The 25,857-nt window shown below is 41.0% G+C and overlaps 2 protein-coding genes across 5 annotated transcripts in view; one reads left to right on the top strand and one right to left on the bottom strand.

Annotated features, from left to right (window-relative positions):
• Window positions 1-1,976, bottom strand: part of SRSF2 (serine and arginine rich splicing factor 2) — a 3,729-nt gene extending 1,753 nt beyond the window's left edge. For 2 of the 4 annotated variants that reach the window (XR_013184754.1, XM_077188333.1), the window contains exons 1-3: window positions 1,823-1,976; window positions 1,275-1,683; window positions 1-732 (exon numbers count right to left, since the gene is read on the bottom strand). The exon at window positions 1-732 is cut by the window's left edge. Coding sequence is in view for 2 of the 4 variants with exons in the window: in XM_077188333.1 (XP_077044448.1) it covers window positions 429-732; window positions 1,275-1,636 (666 nt within the window). In the remaining 2 variants the exon portion in view is untranslated. The remainder of the gene's footprint in view (window positions 733-1,274; window positions 1,684-1,822) is intronic. The other 2 variants (XR_013184755.1, XM_077188334.1) reach the window with 1 other exon arrangement.
• A 5,666-nt stretch (window positions 1,977-7,642) lies between these two features.
• Window positions 7,643-25,533, top strand: MFSD11 (major facilitator superfamily domain containing 11). The gene is made up of 14 exons (XM_077188239.1): window positions 7,643-7,850; window positions 8,052-8,222; window positions 9,728-9,783; window positions 10,759-10,866; window positions 11,285-11,364; window positions 11,463-11,559; window positions 13,236-13,294; window positions 15,330-15,471; window positions 16,260-16,300; window positions 17,043-17,108; window positions 19,116-19,241; window positions 20,041-20,215; window positions 21,212-21,347; window positions 21,848-25,533. The coding sequence occupies exons 2-14, from the start codon at window positions 8,127-8,129 to the stop codon at window positions 22,013-22,015; spliced, it is 1,350 nt and encodes a 449-aa protein (XP_077044354.1). The 5' UTR covers window positions 7,643-7,850; window positions 8,052-8,126; the 3' UTR covers window positions 22,016-25,533.
• The last annotated feature ends 324 nt before the right edge of the window (window positions 25,534-25,857 follow it).

Raw genomic sequence — 25,857 nt, 5'->3', positions numbered from 1 at the left:
GATCAGCCAAATCAGTTAAAATCTGCAATACTGGCCAATATTCTTTTAGCAAACAGGAGACCGCAGCTTTAAAGGGGAAAATGCAGATGTTGGATAAATACAGTAAGAAATAGTCATTTTCATCATAGGTTGCGTCTCATACAATATTTTATTAAAACCAAGGCATTAATCTTGCAATAAAACATTTTCTCTGTTTAAAAAAAAAATTTCTCCGTAGAAAACCCTTCAGTAATTATTTCCCTAAATCAATAACCAAAAAAATCACTGCTCAAGAAAAAAAAAACCAAAACCAACAACTAACAATGTGCCCCACTAGGATTCACTTGGTTCAGGCTATTAATGCTCCAAGAACTACCCAACACCCCACCTAAGTGATCTAATAAAGTAACATGCATCCTGTGCTGACCCCGAGGTACATTACCATGTTCCTAGGAGGATACAGCTCCTTCTTCTTCCGGAGACTTAGGAGGGCTCTTAGATCTGGATCTAGAGTTGGATTCCCTCTTTGAGGCAGGGGGAGGGCTTCTAGATCTGGACCGGGATCTTGACCTGGATCGGGATCTGGAGACAGATGAGGACTTTGACTTGGATCTCCTGGCAGATCTGGACTTGGAGGTGGAGCGAGACCGAGAGCGTGTGCGAGACCGGGATTTGGATCGACTGTAGCGGGACCGACTGCGGGACCTAGAGCGGCTCCTGCTTCTAGATCGGCTGCGACGGCGTCTTCTAGGGCTAAAACACACCAGGAGGAAAAAAAAAAAAAAAAGGAAAAAAAAAAGGGCGCGTTAGAAGTTGCTCAGGGGTGACGCACGGACTGGAGCGAGTGCTGCGGGACAGGGAAGGCGGAACAGGACGCACGTGGGCAAGAAAATGAGCGTTACGAGGGCGCCATTGTTCAGAGTGAGTGGCCGGGGGCTAAACCTACTACAGGGCGAAACTCTTCCACTCCGAGGGAACCCCACGTGTCTGTGCTAGTAAACCCCCAGTTCCTCTTCCCAGCCTCACCGCGAAACTCACTGGGAAAAGGACACAGAATCCCAGAATCGCTCCGGTTGGAAGAGGCAACAGTGGGTCACCCGGTCCAACCTCCCTGCTTAAGCAGGATCGGCCTAGAGCGCATGGCTCAACTCTGTGTCCCTACCATTCACTGACAGAGACCTCGCTACCTCTCTAGGCAACCAACACGAAAACAAACGGCTCCCACTGCACAGGCGCACAGCTGAGGTTCGTCTCCTTTACTGCCCAAACTCCGTTGCCCGTTCCGCGGCGCTCACCTGCGGCTGCGGCGGCCGTAGCCGCTGCTGCTGTACCGGCGGGGCGGCGGCCCGCGGCGGCTGTGGTGCGAGTCGGGCGGGCGGCCGTAGCGGGCCATCTGCACGCGGAGCTCCCGGCCGTCCAGCACCGCCCCGTCCATCGCGTCCATCGCGTCCTCCGCGTCCCGCTTGTCGTGGAAGCGCACGAAGGCGAACCCGCGGCTCTCCTTGGTGTAGCGGTCCCGGGGGATGTAGACGTCGCCCACGCGGCCGTATTTCTCAAAGACCCTCCGCAGGGTGTCCGGGGAGGTGCGGTAGGTCAGGTTGTCCACCTTGAGGGACGTCATGCCCTCCACATCGGGCGGCGGGCGGCCGTAGCTCATGGTGGGCAGGAGCCCCTGAGGGGCGGCGGCGGCCGAAGAGAATAAACCTGAGGGGTTTCAAGGGGGTCAGCAGCCGGCGCGGCCCTGAGGGCGACGCGCCTCACGCCGCGAGGCGAGTCCAAAAAGGAGGAGAGCTACAGCGCATAGGGGAAAGCCGCGGGGTCCGCCGCAGGGAGCAGCACCCACCTCAGCGTCCGAGGGGCGGCCCGAGGCCGGAGCGAAGCGCCAGGAGCGGCCGCCCCGTCCCGCCGCGACGAGGAAATGAGAGGGAACCGCCCGCGCGCGCGGCTTAACGCCACAAAATGGCCGGCGGCGCCCCGGAAGGAAACGCGGCACCGCCCCGCCCGCGGCGCCGCGGGAGCGACCCCCGATCCGTTTTTCGTCCTTTTCCCCGAGGTGGTCCTGGAGGGAGCGTGGGGAATCCTCCTGTAAATTAATAATTCGCCCTGCGGTTGGAAAGTGGCTGTTAAAACGCGGCCGCCGTGACCCGGAAGGGCTCGGTGGAGGCGGGGAAATTTTTGAACAATGTGTGTTGAAAACCGTAAAACAACACGCCAAAATAGCAATAACAATAAAAGGAAAATAAATTGGGGCACAGCAGTGGTTGTGGGAGAGGGAGAGAGGCGACAAAAACCCGCCGCGGGAAAAAAAAAGCGATGGTGAAGTGAATCGCTTGTGGCGCGGGCGGGCGGGGACGGTTTAAAATGGCGGACGTGGAGGGGAGAGCCGTGAGGGGAATGGGGCCGGGGTCTGCCAGAGCGATTCTCCCGGAGCAGCTGCTGCGGGAGCTCCGTGCCTTTCCTGCCCGCGCTCCGCTGCGTGCCTGTGGCGGCTGTGAGGGGCCGGGCAGCCCGGAGCGGGCTCTCCTTCATCTCTGCGGCAGCGGTGCCCGGGGAAGCCTCCGCGGCCCCGCCAGCTCTGGATGTGCCGCGGTGGATCCGCTCCCCGCCGGCTCCTCGGTGCCTGTGAGAGCCGAGCAGGGAAATCCTGCAATCCTCACAGCGGCCCGCTCTGCAGGTTCGTGCTGCGGGAGATCTGCACAGCCCTTGTGTAACGGTGACAAGCAGAAACTTCTGAGTCCAAGGAATTCTGTGAAAGCTGCTCCCCCCCACCCCAAAAGTTGTTGCTCTGTCATCTCAGGCATGAATAAATGCCCAAGCTCCTGAACTGTAATACCTGGTTCTCATTCTCAAAACAATTTTGAAAGTTTCTACCCAGCTGTTCCATAACACTGTGTTTAAAAAAAATATAAACGAGATTTATTTTCTTCTGATCTGTTTAATCCAATGACAGTATCGATATGAACAATTATTTCAGTATTAGAATTTAAATTCTTAGTTTTACTATAATTGTGCGGTTTTTTGTTTTTTGTTTTTTTTTTTGCGCTGAAGAAGTATAAAAGTAAACAGTGCCATTAATACAAATCCAGAAGCAACAGTTTGCTTCCTGCTACAAATGACTTCAGAAATCAAATAAACTGGTACTGGTTGGACATTTTGGGTTGCTTCATGTTTATTCTATTTTTTCACTGGAGAGTTTTGATTTAAAAAATCCCTGTTTCATCTGCTGAAACCCTTTTCCAAAGGAGAAATTTGAAGTTTATCTTTACAGTGATTTTACTAAAATTACAGAAGAAGTTTCCTATGCCCCTTCCTCCCAGTTTCAGTCCAAACACGTTGCTGCTGTTGCCAAAGGAATTGTTCCAGCCCAGTTTGTGTGCAGCTGGATGGAAGCTTCTACTGGCATAAGGGAAAAAAGACATGAGTGGGACACTATTCCTTAAGGATATTCAAATTCTGCATTATAAATTAATAATCTTAAAAAGGAAGAAGAGAGCTTTTCTTGTGTTAAGACCCCTCACCTTGATAGTTTAATTACATCTTTGCAAAGCAGTTTCTGAATAATCACACCGACTTTCATCCAAAAATGAAAATTACATGCTGTTTTGAAAAACACTGTCATTAAAAACAACAAAAAAAAATACAGTTTAGGAATTAGAAGAGCATGTAATGCATGTATTAAATATGTGTAACTGGCTGGGGTGGAGATTTTATTTCACGGTGTGGGTCAGGTTGGAAGGGACCACAGTGGGGTTATCTGGTCCCACCTCCCTGCTCGAGCAGGGTCATCCTAGAGAGAGCATGGAACATGGCTGTGTCCAGATGGCTCTGGAATATCCCCAGTGAGGGAGACCCTCTCTGGACAATCTGTTCAGGGCTTGGGCACTGCACAGCGAAGAAGTTCTGCCTCACACCCAGGTGGAATTTGTTATAAATAAGAAGCTTGACTCGGCCAATATTCAAGCAGCAATCAATTTATTAATTAATATGGTAAAGTATGAGCAATACAGCGCTGGGTACAGTGGGGGAAGTTTTCCCTCCAACTGCACACTGATAGTTGAGGCTCCGAGGTATTTATAGGGGTACTCATAAGCTTTCTCAGTAGTTTCTATTCCCAATTTTTACTCATCAGCAGTTTCTATTCCCAATTTTTATGTCACCCAATTTTTCAATCACTATTGTGATTTAGTTTTTCTCAGGATGTACCCCAGAAGGTGGTGGTCTGGTTTCCGAAAGAAGGAAGACGAATCCCATCTGGTGAAGTCCAGCTCCCCAGATGTGGGTCCACCTTTTAATTGCAAGGACTATAAATCTCATAACAGTGATGTCCAGCTTCCCTTGGTCAAAACTATAAATCCTTGAGTTGATGTTCATCTTCCTTTCTCAAGCTGCTTTTCTCTGTTTTGTTAAGGCGTGAGATAAGCATGTTTCCTTTATATATATTCCAAAGCTATAGTTTCAAGGATACAAGCAATATTCTAAAATCATACTTCAAAAGGTTATTATTGCAGAACTCTTTAAGAGTTAACTACAAGTAAAGAGCAATATCCTTAACACTTCAATTCAAATGCTCCTAAATCAACTAAGGTTAATTGCGAACAAAAGATAGGTTCAAAGGCTTCTTCCATGCTTTACTTTCCTCAGCTATTATTAGAATTTGTCTTTATAACTGTCCCATGGTCGTTTCCACACATATCACAATCACAAATACACACATTGCCTGTATGTACCTGACACGAAACACAGCTTTGTATTTCACAAAAGGAATTGTTCCAGCCCATGACCCCACTTTGCTGTGCAGCAGGGTGGAAGCTTGTACTGGCATTAGGGAGAAAAGACATGAGTGGGACATTATTCCTAGAGGATCTTAAAATTCTGTACTATAAATTAATAATCTTAAAACGGAAGAAGAGAGCTTTTCTTGTGTGAAGACCCCTCATCTTGATATTTTAATTGCATCTTTGTAAAGCACCCTCTGAATAATCACATTGACTTTCCTCCAAAAATGAAAATTACATGCTGTTTTGAAAAACACTGACATTAAAAAAAATAATACAGTTTAGGAATTAAAACAGCATGTAATGCATGTATTAAATATATGTAGCTGTGGCTGGAGTGCAGATTTTATTTCACAGAGCTACAGGGTGGGTCAGGTTGGAAGGGACCACAGTGGGGTTATCTGGTCCCACCTCCCTGCTCGAGCAGGGTCATCCTAGAGAGAGCATGGAACATGGCTGTGTCCAGATGGCTCTGGAATATCCCCAGTGAGGGAGACCCTCTCTGGACAATCTGTTCAGGGCTTGGGCACTGCACAGTGAAGAAGTTCTGCCTCATGTCCAGGTGGAATTTCCTGGGCATCACTTGGTGTCCATGGCCTCTGGTGCCATTGCTGGGCCCCTGGAGCCTGGGCCCTGCTCTGCCCTCCCTGCAGACAGGGACACACAGGGATGGGCCCCTCTCAGCCCCAGCAGCCGCAGCCTTTCCCCAGGACAGAGCTGCCCCAGTCCCCAGAGCATCTTTGTGGCCCTCCACAGGACCCGCTCCAGGAGCTCCGGGTCTCCCATCCCGAGGAGCCCAGAACTGGACACTGCTGCAGGGGAGGCCTGGCCAGGGCTGAGCAGAGGGGCAGCATCACCCCCTGACCTGCTGGAAATGCTCTCTGTGAAAAATGCCAGTCAGTCACTTGTTTTTAAAATTTTAAAAGTTTAGTAGTAATAAAATGGTTATAAAAATAGTAATACAATTAGAGTAACAATAATTTGGACAATTTGAATTAGGACAATATGAGACAATAGAAGAAAGAGTTATGGATGTCCCGGTACCTTTTTCTGGGCAAAATAAGCCCGAAAAAGGACACAGTTAACAGAGGATTAACCCTTAAAAACAATAACCTGTTGCATATTCATACATCTCATACATGATGCATAAATTCAAATACAGGATTCTGTCTGGTCATTGTCAACTTCTTCCTCATAATCCTAATGGCGTTGTCCTGCCCGAGTGAGGCAGGAAGAAGTTCCTTTCTCCTGATAATGGAGCAATAAATTCTCTTTCTCTGAAAGATTTAGGTGTCCTGTGGCTGCTATCTCAGTGCGAGTCCCTTCTTTAAAAAAAAAAAAAATATCCTACATAGCATAGTCTCTATTTTAACATTTTGTTATAACCTAAAACTATATTTAACACACTACTTAAGAGAATTAATACAGCATTACTTTCTAACACAACACATATAATATTCATTTTAATATTTGTGAAAAGCCAATCATAAATTATGCATTTTTCACACTCTCCTAACACAGGGACATCAGTGCCTTCCTCGTGCCCTCATGCCCAGTGCTGCTCATGGACACCTCCTTGGCCACCAGGAGCCCCAGCTCCTTCCCCACAGAGCTGCTTTCCAGGCACTCAGTCCTGGCCTGGGCTGGTGCTGTTCCTCCACAGGTGAAGGACCCTGCACTTGCCTGTGCTGAACTTCAAAATGTTCCTCCCCAGCCTGTCCCTCTGAAGGGCTCTCAGCACTCTGGGCTATGGGCACCCATCCCAGCTTTGTGCCATCAGCTGAGGAGGCATCCACCCCTCATCAGAGTCATTGATAAAAGGGTTAAACAACCCTGGGGGACACCAGTGAGAGGCCTCCAGACAGATCCATTGCCACTGATTATGACTGGGATTTTCCATTCAGCCAATTCTCAATCATCTCACTGCCCACTCTTCCCATCCTGAGTTTCTCCAGGAGGGTGTTGTGAAACACAGTGTTGAAAACCTTGCTGGAGTCAAGATGGACAGTATCCACTGCCCTTCCTCATCCATCCATGCAGTTGTTTCATCACAGAAGGTGATCAGGTTTGTCAAGCAAACTTTATCCCACTTCAGATCTAGTTTGAACTCTCTCAATGAGCCCTTCTAAACCCTGGGCTAATATCCTTTTCTCCCTTTGAGACCTCTGTTTCTTTAAACCCCTTACTGTAGACAGCAGAGGTAAAATGTGATTTGTCATTTACATCAATAAATTCTGCATTTCCTTCTCTGTCCTTTTGGCCAGCATTAAAGTAGAACTGATTTAGTTGAATTCTCCAATCCCAGAGGCCCAACAGAAAAAGGATGGTAACAGGAAAAAGCGGCCATTTGGTCAATGTCTGATCCTCTCTCAGTTTTGCTGATGTTTTAACAGAGATCTTCATGACTCAAAGATAAATGAATCTTAAATTCATTATTTATAAATACTGGGAAGTAAAAGATTAATGGTATCACTTCCATCCCTGGAGGTGTTCAAGGCCAGGTTGGAGTGGGCTTGGAGCAACCTGGCCCAGGGGAAGGTGTCCCTGTCCATGGCAGGGGTGGGACAAGATGGGCTTTAAGATCCCCTTCAATCAAAACCATTCTGTCATGCCATGATTCTGTAGCTGTGTGGGGGTTTTATTTTTTGGTTTGGTTTGTGAGGGTTTTTGTGTGGTTTTTTTTTTGTTTGTTTTGTTGTTTGTTTGTTTGTTTTTAAATTTTGCAAGGTGTTATTTAGTGGCTAGAAATTACAAATCTGAAAAACTGGAACAAATAACTTTAGTTTAAGGGCTGGGAGATTTTCACCGCTTTAAACAGGAAAAGGTTGCTTTGCCAAAACTGCATTTCCCATAGTGCACAAGGGCTCTCAGGGCTGGGTCAGCTGATCCAGACACTGAAATGTTCTTTATTTCCTGTGCAGGGCATGGAAATGTACGAGCGGCTCATCCTCCCTTCGTCAGCTGATTGAGAGGCCGGGGACCGCAATTCTGATTTCAGCAATGCCGAGAAGCTGAGCCGATTCACCTGCTCGATATTGGGAAAGGGATGCCATGGAATAACACCCTGCAGTCTGCCCTAAAACCTCATGGGAACAGGTAGAGGGAATCCTGGGCTCCACCTTTTGTACCACACCTTCTTATTTTTCAAGTTTTGTTGCACGTTATTTAAAAGGGTTACCGGGATTCTTGATTAATTGACATTTTCTAGTAGCTAAGAAGTAGCCCTAAGTAATCATTATTTTTGAAGCTTGCTTTCTTTTTCTTTTATTCTTTTTGCCTTTTTTTATTTTTTTACAGAGGTTAAGAGGAAACTTTTAAAAGAAAAAAGAGTTTTTCCAGACTGAAGCTGAGGACTTGGGAAAAATACACAAAATGTCTCCAGAAGGAAAAAAGCTTTTCAACATCATTATTTTGGGAGTCTCATTTATGTTTATATTCACTGCTTTCCAATCCTGTGGAAATATTGCAGTAGGTGTCACTTTCAAATCATGCCATGTTTCTATCTCAGTTATTTATCCTGGCTTGTCTTTTGTGTGCTCTAATGTTGCTTTATTTGGGATTTCCTAATGTGCACAATACTTTGACATTTATCTTCTTTTGGCTTAGTTTGAAGTAGATTAATGTGTTTAACCAAATAATTCTGCAGGTTATCTCTTTAAGATAGCATAGCTATACATAAAACTGAGCCTGATTGCTTGGAAAGTAGAAAAATAATCTCATAAAATGTTTGAGCTTTGAAATAGTGTCTGTTTTAACACTTGTGATGTTAGACAATTGAATTACACTGAGTCTTGTATGTTCTATGTTGTCCCTTTCAAAATATTTGCCTAAGTTATTATTAACCATGCTATTATTAACGGGATTTTCATAATCTAATGAACTAGATATTGAGGGGGAGTATGAGGATAACACCTGACAAATAGATTTCTACAATTGCTAAACTGCCAAGTCACCTTCCAGCTGAAGGAGTTATTTGCTGCTATTTAGTATCTCTTTGCAGAGCAAAAATTGAGCACAGCATAATCCAAATTTACTGTTACTATTTAAATTTTAGACTCCTGTTACTGCCAGATTTAGCCCTTTAGCTTCCTGAGCTGTACTGTTAGTTCTGCTCCTGCAGGGCAGTTAGATTTCAACATCCCCTTTGAGCCCACAGGTCTTACAGCTCTTTTCTTGCACTCAAGAAGGATCCTTGCTGGGTTCAGACAGATAAATGTCCTTCACTGCATTATAGAAATTACAGAAATATTTAGAGTATCACAGAATAAGACAGAAATATTGCAAAAATAACTACTTGGAGTATTTGTAAGTTCCAGTGCAGTGTGATACTTTCTGTGAGCTTTCAAGGGCAGCCCAACAATCTCAGAAATTCTGTAATGAATTCAGCACCTCACTGAATTGGACTTTGTGATCATGCAATCATGTAATTCATTGTCATAAAAGTCTTCACTAGTGACTTTCAATCAGATCTGCCTGCCAGTCCAACTAACTGCATGGTCTCATGATCACTAATGCTGATTCAAGGGGAAAAAAAGGAACAGGGAAATAATGGGAAGCTGAAAAGAATGGAAACTCTTATCAGGGATTCGTAGTTAGGTCAAGTTAAGATTATTCTGAAGCTTCTCCTTTTTTCCCCACTTTTAAAATTAAGATAGTCATACCTATCCACATAAGAAAGGTCTTAAGTGAAAAAGAAGTTTTGTGAAATATTTTAGCTCTCTTATAAAATTATGATAAAATATTAAAGTACTAATTTCTTCTTCAAACATAGATGTTTCCTTGCCAAGTATCCTCTGCATCTTTGTAGTGGAGGTGGTGTGAGTTGTAATTAACATTTTAAATCCTTTTAAGTACTTTGTAGTGTCTATTAATGAATGATTCTAATGTTTGATACTGACTTCAAACCAATGCAGGTGTTCTCAAAATACAACACAGATTCTAACATATTACAATGTATGATCTTCTCCTCACAGCAAACTGTTATCACGAATTTAAACAACACAGACTTCCATGGCAGTGGCTACACAAGGTAATTACACAGATTTTCTTCTTACTTTGCTCCTTGCAGGGTGAACTTAGTTACAGTAGAGATTCACTCTCAAGAGATTGCAGAGTTCTGCTGACTTCATACTTTATTGACACACTTAAAGCAGTGTAAAACAGGCTTCTCACAGTTCTGCTCTGAATTATTTCCAGTTGAACTACATATCTGGTTTGCATGTTTTCTTTGTAGGGTGAAAAACCACTGTCATCACATTCTCAACATTTTACCTTCGGAGGCGAGGAAGGTGGAAGTTTAAAAAGAAATAAAACTGCTAACTCAGGGCTTGGTTGTTTGCTTTTGTACATGGTGTTTGTGTAGGACAGGTGGTGTGGATCAGCTCTCAGGAAATACAACTCAAATGTGAAAGGAGCAGTCAGAAAGACAAGCAAAGCCACAAAAAGCCATTCTCGTTGTTGCACTGGCAGAGTCAAACTTGTCAGGCATGATCAGGGACCTTTTGCATTCCAAATTAATCTGTCCTGTAGGAAAACCTCGTTGCTCCTTTGAAGGGTTTACTGCCTTAATTTAAACTAAAAATGCAACTGGCACAAAATATGTCTGTAAAATTTCTGTGGTGTATCTGGCAGAAGATGAAAACCTCACTGACAAATAAATGAGGTTCTAGAACATTCTTCTCTAGACTTACAGGGTACAAAATACAATAACTGCTGTTCAGGCAGTTTGACAAATGCATGCTGTAAATTCCAAGATGTGATTGTGTGCAGTAGTTTGGGACTTTACTCAGCAATCCAGGCAATATTGTTCACTCCTGTATTCCCGTGTGGAGTGCCATGGGTGAAGGGAACAGAAGAAAGTAGGGAAATGAACCATTGAGGTTTTGCTGTTAAGTTATATATGTACTTATGTGGATATTTTGAAATCCACTGATCACTCTTAAATCATATTTTAGCCTATATTTTATTTTAAGTATTTAATACTCAGTTTTTTTTATTTTTGTAGCATGTCCATTATTTATGGGGTATTGTCTGCATCAAATCTTGTATCACCTTCACTGGTTGCAATAGTGGGACCTCAATTCTCCATGGTTGTTAGTGGTGTGTTTTATAGGTAAGTATTAATTTTGAGGTTTTTCCTACTTCCTTGGAAATATTTCTGCAATTTTTTCACATCTAAGGTTCCTGTGCCATACATGAAATTGTACTGGCTAAGCAAGGCCTCTCACAGAGATACTCCAGGTGTTTAACTGCAGAGTACTTCAGCCTACTGGAAGCAGCACATTTTTTTTCCACATAATTTCCATACTTTGTTGATTGTGGAATTGAGGTTATAGTCTTAGATTAATAACAATATTTAAAAAATTCTATGTGCTTAGAAGGGTAAAAAGATTTTTCACATACAACCTGTTTTTCAACATTCCTTAGGAGAAAGTAGCTGATTTAGAAGCACCTGAGTGCTTTAATCTGATTGTTAAATAGCACTGCTCACATTAGGTCAGTATTAAATGAACTGATCTCTTCTGTTCTAGCCTGTACATTGCAGTCTTTATCCAGCCAGCTACATGGGCTTTCTACACTGCCTCTGTGCTTATTGGCATTGCAGCTGCTGGTAAGCATTGTTCTTACTCTGCTAACTATTTTTTATGAGATTGGAATATACCTTTAAAATATTTTTATTTCCTGAGCAATATATTCTGTCTGTTTCAGTCCTCTGGACAGCCCAGGGAAATTGCTTGACTGAAAATTCTGATGAAAACACCATTGGAAGGAACAGTGGAATATTTTGGGCACTCCTACAGTTCAGGTAAATGTTATTGGTTAATTTCTTTTTTTGGTTGTGTACACATTCTGCCTTTTACACATTTTGCATTGAAAATGACTCCCCTGGGACCTTGCAGTCAGTGGGAAGGAGAGATGGAAGCAATGTTTTTATTGGTGCTGTGCATTACAGAACAGGGAATGAAAGAAAGCTGAATATTGCAATCTCAGCTGCTAAAAAGATAAATTTCTGTTAGGGGAGCATTTGAGGGATGTAACAGCAATTTTGGTTGTGGAGGGCTGTTCCAATTTGTGTCCTTTATTGAGGGAAAAGCTGGTTCTCACTGCCAAGGTGAAGATACTAAAGTTGCACCTGGCAGTCAGAAGCCAGAAAAGAAATCTTGTTTTTGATGGCTTTCTGATATTAAACTTTGAGTGCTGCTCAACTAAAAAATCAACAAAACGCTCAGAATCAAGAAAGGCAGTGAGAAGAAGGCAGGGAATGCTGTGTTGTGGCCATTAGGTGTTCTGTTCAGAGATAGTTGATGCCTCTTATCAGGGGAGTGTAATACAATTAGGATATAGAGAAAAAAAATGAAATTGTACAAGAAGATAGAGCTGATGGCTTGAGGAGAGACTGAAAAGGTTGGGACTCTTTCCTGTGGAGGAACAGCAGCTGAGGAAGGTTATTCCAATGTGTTACCCAAAATGTGAGCAGCAGGGGAGCTGAGTGTAGAACTATTGCTCACCAAATGCTGCTGTGCTGAACTGGGGTCACTGGGTGAGAATAAGGAGGGACTGGTTTGAGACAGTTTGTAAAGTGCTTTTTACAGTGAGTGATTAAACTTCTGGAGCTTGCAGCCTGGAGAGTGTGTAGAGCTGGATGGTGTGAGGAGGATTCAAAAGGAATCAAACAAATTCATGGGAGACAGGTGCACAAATTGTACCACCTCTAATGCAGAAGTTCTGAATATTCTCCCAGAATATTTATCTGGGGGGGGGAGACAGGGGAATGAATTGCAGAAATGCTTAGGGTGCTGAGCCTGCATTGCTCATGCTGCTGTGGGGATGGGATCCAGGGCTGGGAGAACATCAGCCTGAACCAGCATGCATTTGTCAAACTTTGTGTTTCTAAAGTTTTCAGTTATGCTACTCTGATAACACACCCTCAGTATGTTATCAGAGTAGCAATTTCCACAAACCCAGCTGATTGTGGGTTTTACAGTGAGTGAAATGCATGGGTAAATAAGAGGAAAGTTTACTTTAAAACTGTTTAAAATCATTTATTCACAATGACTGTATTTTGGGAAATGGTAGTTAGGGACACAGAATTTCCTTGAGCTGAGCAATCCTTCAGACAAAACACATGACCCTGCAAAGGAAGTATTACAAAATCACCTCCAGAAATACGTCAGCTTTCTAACCTACATGCTTCCAAAATCAGAAGCAACTTCAATGCAGATTTCTTCATTTTTGCCACCACCTTGTGTCTTGATTGATAAAAATGAATAGCCAGCATTTTGGGGCAGAATCCTCAAATTTGTTTGAGTTTTATATAGAAGCAGTTGACATGGGGAGTGACTCATGTCTTTATTTCTTTCACGATTGCACAGTTTTGAGATTTTGTTGTTGTTGTTGTTGTATAAAATAGTAGTAATGTGGTGTTACTACCCTAATATTTTCCTAGAATGTATTGTTGACCTTTATTCTTTTTGTTTTCAGCTTGATTTTTGGAAATCTGTATATATACTTGGCTTGGCAAGGAAAAACTCACATATCAGGTGGGTACTGCTTGTTTATGTGGCCAACCTTTAAACACAGTAGCATGAATTAACAGATGAAATAATGAACTCCAAAGGGGCAGGAAGCTTATACAAAAGCAGAATTTTTTTTTCCCCTTCCAATTTATTGTAGGTAATCTCTTCTTGGAGATTTTCCACAATAGCTACTCTGGGATTTTCCCTGTGCAGACACATTTGTGCCAAAATACACCTGGGAAAGGTGTTCTGGCTGTGTGTGTAATATTGTACACACTGTTCTATTCCAAAGTAAGCTCCTGGTGTGGAGGGTTCTTTAAATCATATTGGAGATTGATAAAGCTATGAAATAAAGGAAAATGAAGTAAAAACTGAGATGGTTTTCCTTTATGTCTGCATTAATTGTGCTGGCACAAAGCACTGTTGGAGGCAGAGGCTGAGATGAGGCAGCACTGCTGGGAGACTGGAGAAAGAACTCTCTTCCCTTCTTGGCATAGTTTATGAGATGAATTTCCTGATGGGATTGTAATTAATGCTGTATTTTTTTCCATTTGATGTTGTGCTTGACTGGCAAAGAGCAGGAACTGAGTAACAGTAGATTTTATTCATGTTCTTGAGCCAGACAATGTCGAGATCCTGGTTTTAAACCAAAGATTTCAATCAACTGTTTAGGCCAAGCAAAGTAGGGGGATGGGTATTCACTAAAAAAAAGTGGTGAAAATAGATTTTAATAACCAAAAATGCGTGCTGTGGGAAGGCAGTGCTCTGTAAACAGGTAAGTTTGATTTTCCTGTTCTATAATTACTGATAATTTTCCTTATTTAGTTCTAATGTTGAATATCTACTAGAATGGTCAATTCTTTTAACCTTTAACAGATGATTTAATTCTGCTCTGGTCAATCAGGAATAAGATGTTGACTTTTAAATGATAATTATCAGGTTTCAGAAATAACAGAACAGAGAGAACAGTTCACTTCTTGTTTCTATTAGCTCCATCTTTTCAGGTTCTCCACAAATACAGGTTTGGTAATGACACACTGGCTAAATTTAAAGGTCATTTTCTGCATTCTCTCACCTGTAATACAAAGGTTTAAGTGTTATTGGAAATACTGGAGACACTTTGAACCTGGGGGGGAATCTCTAATTCTGTGCATTCCAAACTTCACTGCTCTGCTAACTACAGAACAGAGCAATTAACTATGAGGCTGTTCTGCTGTTACATTTCCCTCCATCTTAAATGTCTTGAGATTCCTCTTTATTAGAAAATTTTATATCAAACCCTAACAGCATTTAAAAATCAAATAGCATTTAAAAATCAAATAGCATTTAAAAATCACATCTTATTTTACTACCTATATAAAAATAGCAGAGTCATTTCAAGCTGTGAAGCACACCTTCTCTTTTTGGATATATGATCATACCCAAGTTATTTTTAGGTCAAGTTTGCAAAGGGGGAAGTAAATACAAGCATAGGTAATATCTTCAGGGTCATGCATTAGTTCAGTCACAACTCTTTGCTGTTACTGTTTTTTTTTTCCCTCCTTAATACTGGTAATTGGGGGTGGCTTTTGCATTAGATGTGACTGTGTTGCAGTAACCACCTTTTTAGCAGAGTTGCCCTCTCAGCTGCTGTGACAGTTACTGAGGTTTTGGTGGTTTTAATGCCTGCAGTTTATGATGTCATGGTGCTCATGCTGGTCAGGAGATTCTCTTAGAAATCTGAGGGGGTTTGGGGCAGTTTATGTCCTGTCTGAATTATATAAGTCTTCAAAGATGTACTTTCTTCTGCTAATAATTTATGCACTTCCTTTAATTGGCTGCTCCTTGGTCATTGCCTTTGCATGGCAGAGAATGCGAGGGACCTCTTTAATTTGCTGATATTTTATTAGCACCATAAAACTGAGACAGGAGTTTGCCAGCAGCTCCATGTGGAAGGTAAGCTAGAAAATTAGTGTGTGTTAAACACTGTAGCATGTGTGTGTTAGTTGTTGGAGGGTAGCTGGATTGGTTTGAATCTCTTCTGCACATCTGCTTACGGCTCTTGTTTGTTTTTCCACAGAGAGCGATCGCAGAACTGTCTTCATTGCTCTGACTGTTATCAGTCTTGTGGGCACAGTTCTGTTCTTTCTGATTAGGAAACAAGAGGACACAAAAGCTCCAGGGGATGATGATTCCACTAATGAAATCCTGGGGGAGAGCTCGTAAGTGTTGATGGCAATAAGTGTTGTCACAGCTCCTGCTTTGTGCTCCTGCTCTGCAGAGGAACACTGTGCATTCACTTCCCCTCTGTGCTGGGAGCAGGAATCTTATCAGCAATCTGGTGGATTCACAGATTTAACAGAAAAGTGTCTGTGTTTTAACAATGAGAATATATGAGAAATTATGTTCTTGATATGGCATATTCTCAAGGGTGAAGTTCAGTACTGCACATGAAGTTTTTTTCCTTTGATAAGCAAGTGCCTTGCAAAAGATAACCTTCACCTCTTCTCCACTGATTATTATTTATCTTGCCCTCATCAGCCCATTTGAAGGCTGGAATAAACAGAAAATACTCCTTTTTATAGGTTGTTTTACAAACTAGAACATGTTTTTTTCCTATCTTCTCTAAGTATATATTCCACCCTGATAAATACATTAGAAATGCACAGTTACACAGATTCAGTGCAGTTTTGCCTGAGGCATCAGCTTAAATATTTTTGCTTTATTTAAAGAACAATGAAAATGTTAGAAAAAACATCAGTGAGCATGCCTGTGGAAAAAATGTTGAAAGCTAAAAATGTTCAAAAGAAAGATTCTATTAAGCAAGCATTCACCAGTGCAGGCAGCAAATAGATTTTGTGGTTACTTTAGATCTCAGAAACTTTTAAAAATACCTTGGCACATTCCAGTAGAAAATGTACAGAAAGTTTGAAAAATGAAGGTGCCTTCCAGCACAGCAATAAAGTGTGATTATTCTCTTCCATTTTGACCAAGTAATTTGTTTACCCAGGTCTGCACGAAACAAAATGATGAGAGCAGTGGCTGCCTTCAGTAAGTACAATTTCACATAAGAGTTGCTTCAGCAGAAGCTGGCAGCTCTCTGTATTTGTGCTGATGATGTGATCATGTACAAACCACTTCAATCACATACCTGAGTGGTCCAGGAGAGATTTGGAGTGTTCCTCCTTTGATGTGATTTCAGATCCAAACTGCTTTACAACAGCGTCCTTGTACAGATGAGCACACAAGGAGCAGGTTCCTCCTTGGGAAAGGCAGTGAGACTGAAAACCAAAAATCAACAAACATATGAAGATAAAAAGAAGTCAAATAGGTTGTTTGATTTTGTCACCAGTTAACAGTTTAGAGCTGAAGCATCTGCAGTTCCCTTTGAAGCTTGATGTGTTCTGCCTGAGACTGTTAAGTTTGTTGTGAGGATGTGGGGATCTTCACTGAAAATCTGTTTATCCTTTCAGGAGACAGTTGCCATGAACTGAGAGTACAAAAATACAGAGAGCAGAAAATTGTCTGATAATTGAAAACTGTGTATCTCCTCTTTAATATTTCCCCCACTGTATTTCTTACAAGACACAATTTTTGGATGGCACATTTCTTCTAGATGGGAGATTGGGGTTGGTTTATTTGACACTCTGTTGTAATACACAGTAAATAAAACTTGAATACATAGTTTGTATAATAACCAATTTTTGCTTTAAGCAAAGAGCAAAAGTAACTGTAGATTATCTTAGTAGTATCCTCAGAAGTTTTATTAATTTTCTTTATTATTTCCTTACAGAGAAATCCATTACACTGAGCTTCACCAAAGAGATGCTGCTTCTCAGTGTTACCACAGCCTACACAGGTATGAAGCCAGCAGAGTTTCACCATGGAGCACTGGCAGGGCATTGTTTGGGATTTTAACCCCAGACTGGAACTTTAATCCATATCTCTGCAAACATTATTTAGATATTTTAATTATTTTTGGGTTACTCTTGATGTTTTTGTGTCCTGGTGAATGTTTCTGTACAGGAGGAGGGGTGCATCCAAACCTGCAGGTGCTGGTTCAGTAAAATTCTGGGTCCCAAAGTGAGAGGCAAAATTTACAGAGCTGGTTTTTTATGGGATTTGATATTGCACTATCAATAGATTGGAGATTGTTTAATGCAGCTCTATTGCATTTGAATTACAGAATTGTTTGTACATCATCCCTTCATTAAGCCATGGGAGATTCCCAATGCTCCTCATTTTAGTCTTTGTTCTGTTGGGAACCAGCTTTGTAATTTCCAACTGTTTTTATCAATAGGATTTGCTGTGGCAAGAGCTCTCACTCTTTTCAGCAACTTTCAGTTAAACTTGGTCTGCCATCCTTGGACCAATGTATGAGTTGTAAAATAAAAATGTATTTTTGCCATATAAGTGATTCTTCCACCAAAAAAAAACCTATAAAATCCTTGAGGGTTTTTTTTTGGGGGGGTGTTTCTTGCTCCTTATTTGGCTTCAGATGTAGTTTTGTTCATGATCAAATTAGGTTGTTTTATAAAATAGATGCACTTTCAGAACCTAAGCTCTGAGTCACCTTTAGGAAAAATTGTTGTTATGTGAAAATAAAAATGTAGATGTGAACAAAATATCAACATTGCAGTTTACAGCAGCTCCTGGTAGAGAAACAGCAGGAGTAACTCTGGAGTTGGGTTGCTCCAGCCACTAATCTGAGTTACAAATTACTTCACAGCATCTCCAGTGTTGTGTTAACCCAGATTAATTCACATGAATTCCTCTGGGGATGGGAATGTGGAGCAAGATAACAAGGGAAGGGAGTCAGTCAGGTTTTGCCTGAATATCCTGAAATTTGGGTTTACAGGTGGCATAAAAATAACTCAGTCCAGACTGGGGAAAAAAATATCTGCTGCCATCTTCTGGATCTGGGTTGGTGTTGCTGCTGTCTGTAGGAAAACAGAAAATTCCCTAAGGCCAACAAGGGCTTTTATTCCAAAATTGCTGGGATTAAGATACTCCAAGTGCACCCCTGCTATTGAAGCCATGCAGTCCATCCAGGCAGGGCAGGGTGAGCTGTACCAGCATTTGGCTGTAGCCAAAAAGCAAAGGATATAAATGAGAAAGTTATTTTAAGCTGTGTTGTTTTAAATACACTTTCTTACTGAGTTGGTATTTTTATATTGATGGTTGCTCATGGTAATGTTAGCTGGGTCAGTGGTGTCACCTTTCCTCACACTAATGGCAATAGAAAGGAAGAAAGAGGATTTAAAAGAAATAGCAGTTGTTCTTTCTCAGCTTAAATTCATTATGTATGTATAAAAAAGTTCATTTTAGGACTCTTAGCTCCTTCTTGGTATTTGAGGCTGCAGGGACTTTTAGGAATGCCATAACTTGAAGGAGGGGGGAGATCTTTAAATGAAATTGTGCCTTATTTCTTCAGTTACATTGTGTTATTTCACATGGCATTTTTTATTTGATAAAATTCCAGAGTTTTTGTAGAAGTAGAACTATAAACTGTATGTTTATATTCGGTTAATATAACAAAATATAAACAAATATATATTATAAACAAATATAAACATATATATTGTTGAATAGAAACATTTTAGGTGTTGGGTCAAGAGTAGCAGCACTGAACCTGGGTGCCTGTGACACCAATTAGTGACACTTTCCTAATGTGGTTTTTAGGAACTGGTATAGAAGAATATAATAATTACACCATTTAAAATTCCCTCTTTGCTTTTATTACCCACATCTAATTTAAATATATTCTTTGAAAGATACCTGAGGGCAAACCAGCCTTTAGACATAAAGATTTTTTCATTACTTTTATGAGAGTGCATCTATCAGTTCTGTCTGGTTTTTTTCCAAGGTTTGGTGTTAACATTCTTTTCTGGAGTGTATGGAACATGCATTGGTGCTGTGAATAGGTTTGGCAGTGAAGAGAAAAGCCTGATTGGTCTCTCTGGTATTTTTATTGGTGTTGGAGAAATCTTGGGTGAGTCTAAACTTGCTACTTAGGCTGATGCAGTTATTCAAAATGGGTTTTTTTGTGTTTTACTCAATAGTGTGTTTGGAGCTTCCAGCAATAATTATGTGAACACAAAATGAAATAGCAGCAATACAATTGGCACTGTGGTTCCTCACTGCACTGTGAATTATACCTTACACTCTGTAAAGTGGATGTAGACCAATTCTAATATTCTGCATTCCTCTGTGGAGGAATAGACAGACTTCAATTGTGAGAAACACTGGGCTGCAGCGTTATTGGGGAATTGAAACCATTTTGCTATTTTAAATAGCATTATGTTTGCATTTTTATTACTTCTCGAGTGATATAATTTAAAATTTTTGAATAAATGCTTACACGAAGGATTTCTTTCTTTAAAAAGTTTGCTTGTGTTAAATGAGATGTGGTATTTGAATAAATCTGGCTGCAGGTAATATTCATTAGGTAAATATTTCTTTTTTTCTGTAGACTCAAGCATTGAGGTGTTTAGCAAAAAACCACTGTTCATTAGCAGCTCAGATCCATTGAGTTGCATGCTGTTCAATTAAGAGCTGAGCACAGGCTGTCCATTTTCACTCAGTGATGTTGCTGGTTAAATACTTGCCAAAAGGTGAAATATGTTCATCAGCCCCCATCTGATCAATCTCCTGCCCCATTTCCCTGCAAACTCCTTGGGGCTGTTTGCATGTCAGTCAATCTTTGTTATCCAATGTGGGAACGTTTGTAATTTAAATTGTCAGTATTTAAATCTCCACTTCTGATGGAATTCTCTTTTCTGCTCCTGCAGGAGGAGGAATCTTTGGCTTGCTCAGCAAGAAGGGTCGCTCTGGCAGGAACCCAGTGGTGATGCTGGGCATCCTTGTCCACTTCATAGCCTTTTATTTAATTTTTTTCAACATGCCAAATGATGCCCCCATTGCTCCTATGGAAGGAACAGATCAAGTTGCTTATATGATTCCAAGGTATGTGGGATTTTTTTTTTGCCTTTGGCTGCTGTAACTCAGGATGTGCATAAAACAGCTTGTTTCTCTACAGAAAATTTCTTGAAGTTTTTGTCTGTGTAGTGACTAACTCCCTGGAAAAAGCTTTCAGGAATTCTGTTTTTGTTAAAGGTAGATATTCCACCAGTGTGCACCCAATTTAGGAACTTGAATGGCATAAGAATAAAAAGCCTGGGGATGAATAATAGCAGTTGTGTCACTTGACAACTGATGTTTCTGACATGTAGCACAATAGCAAGACCAGCATCTATTGTAGTGGGTGTTAAGAATTCAGTTTATTTTAAAACAGTCTTGGGCTCAGTTTTACATCAGGGAGCACCAGCCTTGCCCTGTTGCACTGGTTTTTAAAGTCTTCCAGTGCTTATTGTCAAATCCCACTTGGTGTGACTGCAGCCTGTCCCTTACAGCACTCAGTGTTTGGGGGAAGAATATAGAAAGCTTTCTTATCTCATCATTACCACTTTCTTTTGGGCTGTACTTTTACCAATTGCTGTGAAAATCCTGTCCTGTCAGTTTTGCAGACCCAGCTGCTAACTTGCATTCTAAGCATTTGTGCCTGTGCAGGTGACTGGTCTTAGCTGGAGTATTTTTCTGCCAAATGAATTGGTATTTCTCTAACATTCCTGCAGATTTTTGAACCCACCATGTGCCTCAGCTTTTAATCGCTGCTGTGTGGGTTTTGTGTCTCCAAGCTCTGAAACCTTATTTTAGTGATTCTAATTCAGTGCAGAATTGACTGCAGGTAACAGTAACAGAAGTCTTGGCATTCAAGAAATTAAAGCTGATGAAATGACTCCTTTTGCCAAGTCAGGCATTCCCAGTTCTTTTCTGGGGAAATTAAAAGTGTGATAACTTTCTTCCATTCCCACTTTCCAAATAAGCCTGCCAGAAACAGTTTATAGATGTGTGAGCTGTTTGAAGGAATGGCTTTTAAATTGGAATTGCTCTCTCTTTAAGCAAAGAGGTGGCCATGCTCTGCAGCTTCCTGCTGGGGCTGGGGGACAGCTGCTTCAACACCCAGCTCCTCAGCATTTTGGGATTCCTGTATTCAGAGGACAGTGCTCCTGCCTTTGCCATCTTTAAGTTTGTCCAGGTATTGCCTAACACAACCTTTTGGAAGCAGGATTGTTGGGATGTTACTGAAATACTGGGTTGGGCTTTTTAATCAGCTGAGAAAAATGTTTCTGCAAATTATTTCATGCTGAATTTTGGTGAAAAATAGTTTTGTGAAGCTGGAAACAGTTTCTTAAAGCTTTGTCTGTGTTTTTTCTAGACAAAGTGGTTTGAAATACCAGAGATTTTGGTAGTGGTTTTACCATTTGAAATACCAGCTTGCAATGCTACACTTGTATGTTTGGTGATCATTTTCTACAGTTGAATGCTGTTTAAATAACAAGTAGAAACTAAATCTGTTGTGGGACATGCTGAGACATATGTTGAGGTATAATGAAGCCTTAAGATTCTCTGTCTACTACAAAAGCATTCTGAGAGCTTCATATTAAACTGTCTCTATGTCACTTTGATAATCCTTCTGTAGCAGCACCAGCCTGGAAATCTCCACTGATCATCTTTTCCCTTTGTTTTTCCTCTCAGTCCATCTGTGCTGCAGTTGCCTATTTCTACAGCAACTATTTCCTGCTGCAGTGGCAGCTCCTGATCATGGTGCTGGTGGGATTCTTTGGAACAATCACCTTCTTCACTGTGGAGTGGGGAGCAGCAGCAGCTCTGGCTGCCCGTGGCTCTGACTACAGCAGCATCTGATCCCTGTGCCGGGAGGAGCAGCACGAGGGCTTTGGGAAGTGGCAGAAAGGGGAAAAGTTGCTGCAGAGGTTGAGCTGGAGGAAGCTGCTGCTTCAGTCCAACTGAATGTGAAACAGGAGGGAAAAAAATGCCACATTTGAAAGGCTTTTATTCCTTGCTTTGGTCATCTGAGCGTGGTATTGTGTTGTTAAAAATCTGGTATTGGGAATAGCAGGAAATGTAGGGACCCATGTATTGAACAATTCTCTTCTGAGATGTCCCTTACAGAATGTAATTGCCTAATTTCACTCTACCATGCTCTACAGAATTAGTTTGGGGTTTTGTCCCTTAAATTATTTTTCCTATATTCTAGTTCTGCAGGCATTTGAATTCCTGTATTGAATGAGTGATATTTTTATAAGGTAGATTATATTGCAGATCGTGTCTGCACAGCTGAGAAATCAATTTGACATTGAATTTTTCAACAATTAGATGTGAGGAAGTATTTCTGTGGGAAATGTTGCCTTATTCTGTATCCCTCAGCTCCTTGTTTCCCAACCATTTGTTTATTAATCTGTTTCATGTTCTTAAGTTATCAGGTCCATTGGGGTTTTTTGTTTGGTTGGGTTTTTTTCTGTTGTGGGCCTTTTTGGGTTTGGTGTTTTTATTTTTTTTTTTGTTTTTTTGGTTTTTTGGGTAAGGAAGTCAATCAGGTTATAGTGTGACATGATAGATTTTTACAAGAATTTGAAGAAATCACCCTTGGCCATCTTAAGGGTGGGATCCCAAGGTGAAATATTGATGGTGGAAAACAGCTTCTGGCTCAGCATCTCAAAATTCAGCTGTGTTGGGACAGATGCTGAACCTTCCTCAGGGTATTGCTTTATGAAGGACCATAATCCATGGAGGACCATAATCCAGAGTTTCCCTCCCAGAACCCCAAATAGTTCTTTTGAGTTCAATGACATTTTCATCACTGATGGAAATCTGTGATGGGAGCAGTAAGACAACTGCTAAAAATAGAAATAGTGTCAGAATATGAACTGTCAGAACAATATTGCAGTGTTTATTCTACTGCATAACCTGAAACACTTGTCCTCAGTTGTTTTATTCAGTCTGTTTTGGGAAAATTGAAGTGTAATTGAAGTGTAATCTTACTCCACCAAATAGGAAAGCAAGGTTACAGGCATAGTAACTGAATTTTAATCCAGAACTGTTATAGGTGATGTAACAGGCAGTGACTGCAGCTCACCCTGCCTTCATCTGCCTACATAAAACTCTGCATTCTTGCAGTTGTGTTTGTCTGGTGGGCAGAGAGCAGGCATGGAACACTCAGAAGGTGTTTTTAGACACTCCATGGAGCTATTTTTAGAAAAGTACAATTCACCAACCCTCTTTTATGCCCAGTCAGAATGTTAATGCCTTGTCTTCAAAGACAAGTTTAAAAAGACTGTTTTACATGTCAGTAGCTCCCACGTGCTGTAACTGTGTAGGAGCTCCCAAGGTTAACCCTGGGGAGGGAGGGTGGCATCTCCTGTGACATTTGCTGTCACTTCTGCTCTCCAGGAGCAGTGCCACAAGTGGAGCACAGCCAAACAGCCGAGGGGAACCTTTTTACAGGGATGGAGAAAGGGATTTTTAAATTCCCAGGGATAGAGAAAGGGATTTTGAAATTCACAGCAGGTTTTTGCTGTGAGATCAGCAAGGTGTTAATTGGGGAGATTAGAGGCCACCTGAACATCCAGGAAGCTGAGAAATCTGGGAGGACAAGCAGCAGGGAGAGGTTTGTGTGTATTCCCAGGAGATTTAATGAATGATGGAAAAGAGAATGAGGCAGAACATGGATTTGAGTGAGGGGTTACCAGAGCCATTCCAATCTGTCAGGCAGCCTGAAAAAGCATTCAGTGCTCAATCAATATGTGATTAATGGGACCAGCAGCACTGCAAAGCCTCTCTCTCTCCCACTCCTGTTATCCTGCAATTTGAAGCATATGATTTTTATATACTGAGCACTACAAATGTGTGGATTAAAGGGTGCTGCCACTGATTAAAATTCTCTTGTTGCTACACATTTGCATTTTCTCCAGAGTACCAAAAGGGATAAAGAGGGTTTTTTTTCCCAAATAGGGAATTACTGAATTTTTTTTTTTTCCTCCAAACCCTGTTCTCCCCATCACCTTAATGAGAGCAAAAAGACTTGAAAGTTCACAAGGAGCAGTTTGGGGAAAAAAAAATTATTTTTGGATCTTGTGGTGATGAGTAACTTGTAAATGCTTTTTAAACAATGTCATTTAATTGTAAGTAGGTTATGGCTCTCATGAGGTTGCTTTTTAAATTGACCCCTTTTAATAGTGAACTTCTGTGATGTTCATTTGCCATATAAGAATTATATGAACTATTTTATTAGAAATTTAAAGTGCTAAGTTTATGTAGTTTCAAAAAGCATTTTGAAACCAACTCAGAGGGACACTAATGAACAAGGACTTGTGGGTTTTCAGTACCTCTGTGAATCTGATGCTTTACTTTTTTCTTTTGCTCTGTTCTGGTCTGACTCAGATAATCTTAGAAGACTGCTCAGAACTATTTATAGGGTCATTAAAGGGAAGTTATTATTAAAGGGAAGTATTATTGCTCTGTGACAAGATTTACAAGAAATCATGGCACTCTCCCAGCTGCATCATGGATAGCTATTCTTTTTTACAATTAACTATCTAAGTATTGCTTTGACATTTGATCTGAAGAGAGAGGCCTCAGTTATTCAGGCTGCTGATGACATATGATTGCTTTTCACTTACTCATATTTCTTTAATATGCCAAGAGGTGAAAGATCCTCTCCAATGTACACATCTGTTCATTTGGTTGAAATTTTTGGTGTAGCAATATAAAGAACAGTAACACTGACATCCATTTATGATTCCATCTCTTAATCTGTTAATCAGTGTTTACCAACCATGAGGCTGCAGCCTCTTCATTTCACCTCAGTGGCCTTTGAGCAATTTCATGTTAATCTGAATTGGGAGCTCACCATTAAATAAAGAGGGATTTGAAAAGAAGGATTTTGCTTTATCTGTGGGTTTGTTTTATATTATAGATTTCATCTTTATAAGCAAATTATACATGAAGTTGCTTTGGTTTATTAAAAAGTCCTCTTTCATTTTTTTTCCCTCATTCTTTTAGGGTGTTACTAAGGTTTAATATCTTGATTTAATATCACATCCTCATGTTTTTCAAGCAAATGCTAAACAGGAAATGAAAACAGCTTTTCTTGACAACTGAGTGCCAAATAAACTGCTACAAATTAGTCTTCAATGAATCTCATATAAACATACCTGTATTTTGTCTTGCCAGTTGGTTTTCATTTTGATACATGGATGCATGGACTGAGAATTTCCAGAACTGTGGACTTCCTTCCTAATTAATGATGTGGTTTTACTGTTGTGCAATTTAATTACTTTTGTGTTAATTTAATTAGGTACAATCCATGTTAGCAAGTCGAGATAAATTAGAGAACCATTTATAAAATAATTTTTTAAAATTAATTCTAATCTATAATTTTGTGCAGGTACTGCCAAACTCTTAAGGGGTATAAAAAAAATCCCAAACAACCAGAACCCCCAAAAATCCTTAACCAAGGTCCCTATCTTAGCAGAAACCCTTCTGTGGTACAGTTACAAGAAACAAGAAATCTTGGGCTGGTGAGTTCTTTGAATGTTTGTGACCATTTTAAAATATACTGGAGAGAGAACTTCCTGGTGGGGTTTGCTGTGATTTATGGAAAAATAATTCAAGTGTACAAGGCCATAAGTTCAGGACCACTGAGCTAATCAAAGTTCCTCTGGACCTTCTTGGAATTCCACAGGTTT

The sequence above is a fragment of the Agelaius phoeniceus genome, chromosome 19 (assembly GCF_051311805.1).
Source record: "Agelaius phoeniceus isolate bAgePho1 chromosome 19, bAgePho1.hap1, whole genome shotgun sequence".
In the NCBI taxonomy this organism is placed as follows: domain Eukaryota; kingdom Metazoa; phylum Chordata; class Aves; order Passeriformes; family Icteridae; genus Agelaius; species Agelaius phoeniceus.
This window is presented reverse-complemented; position numbering and strand designations above follow the sequence as displayed.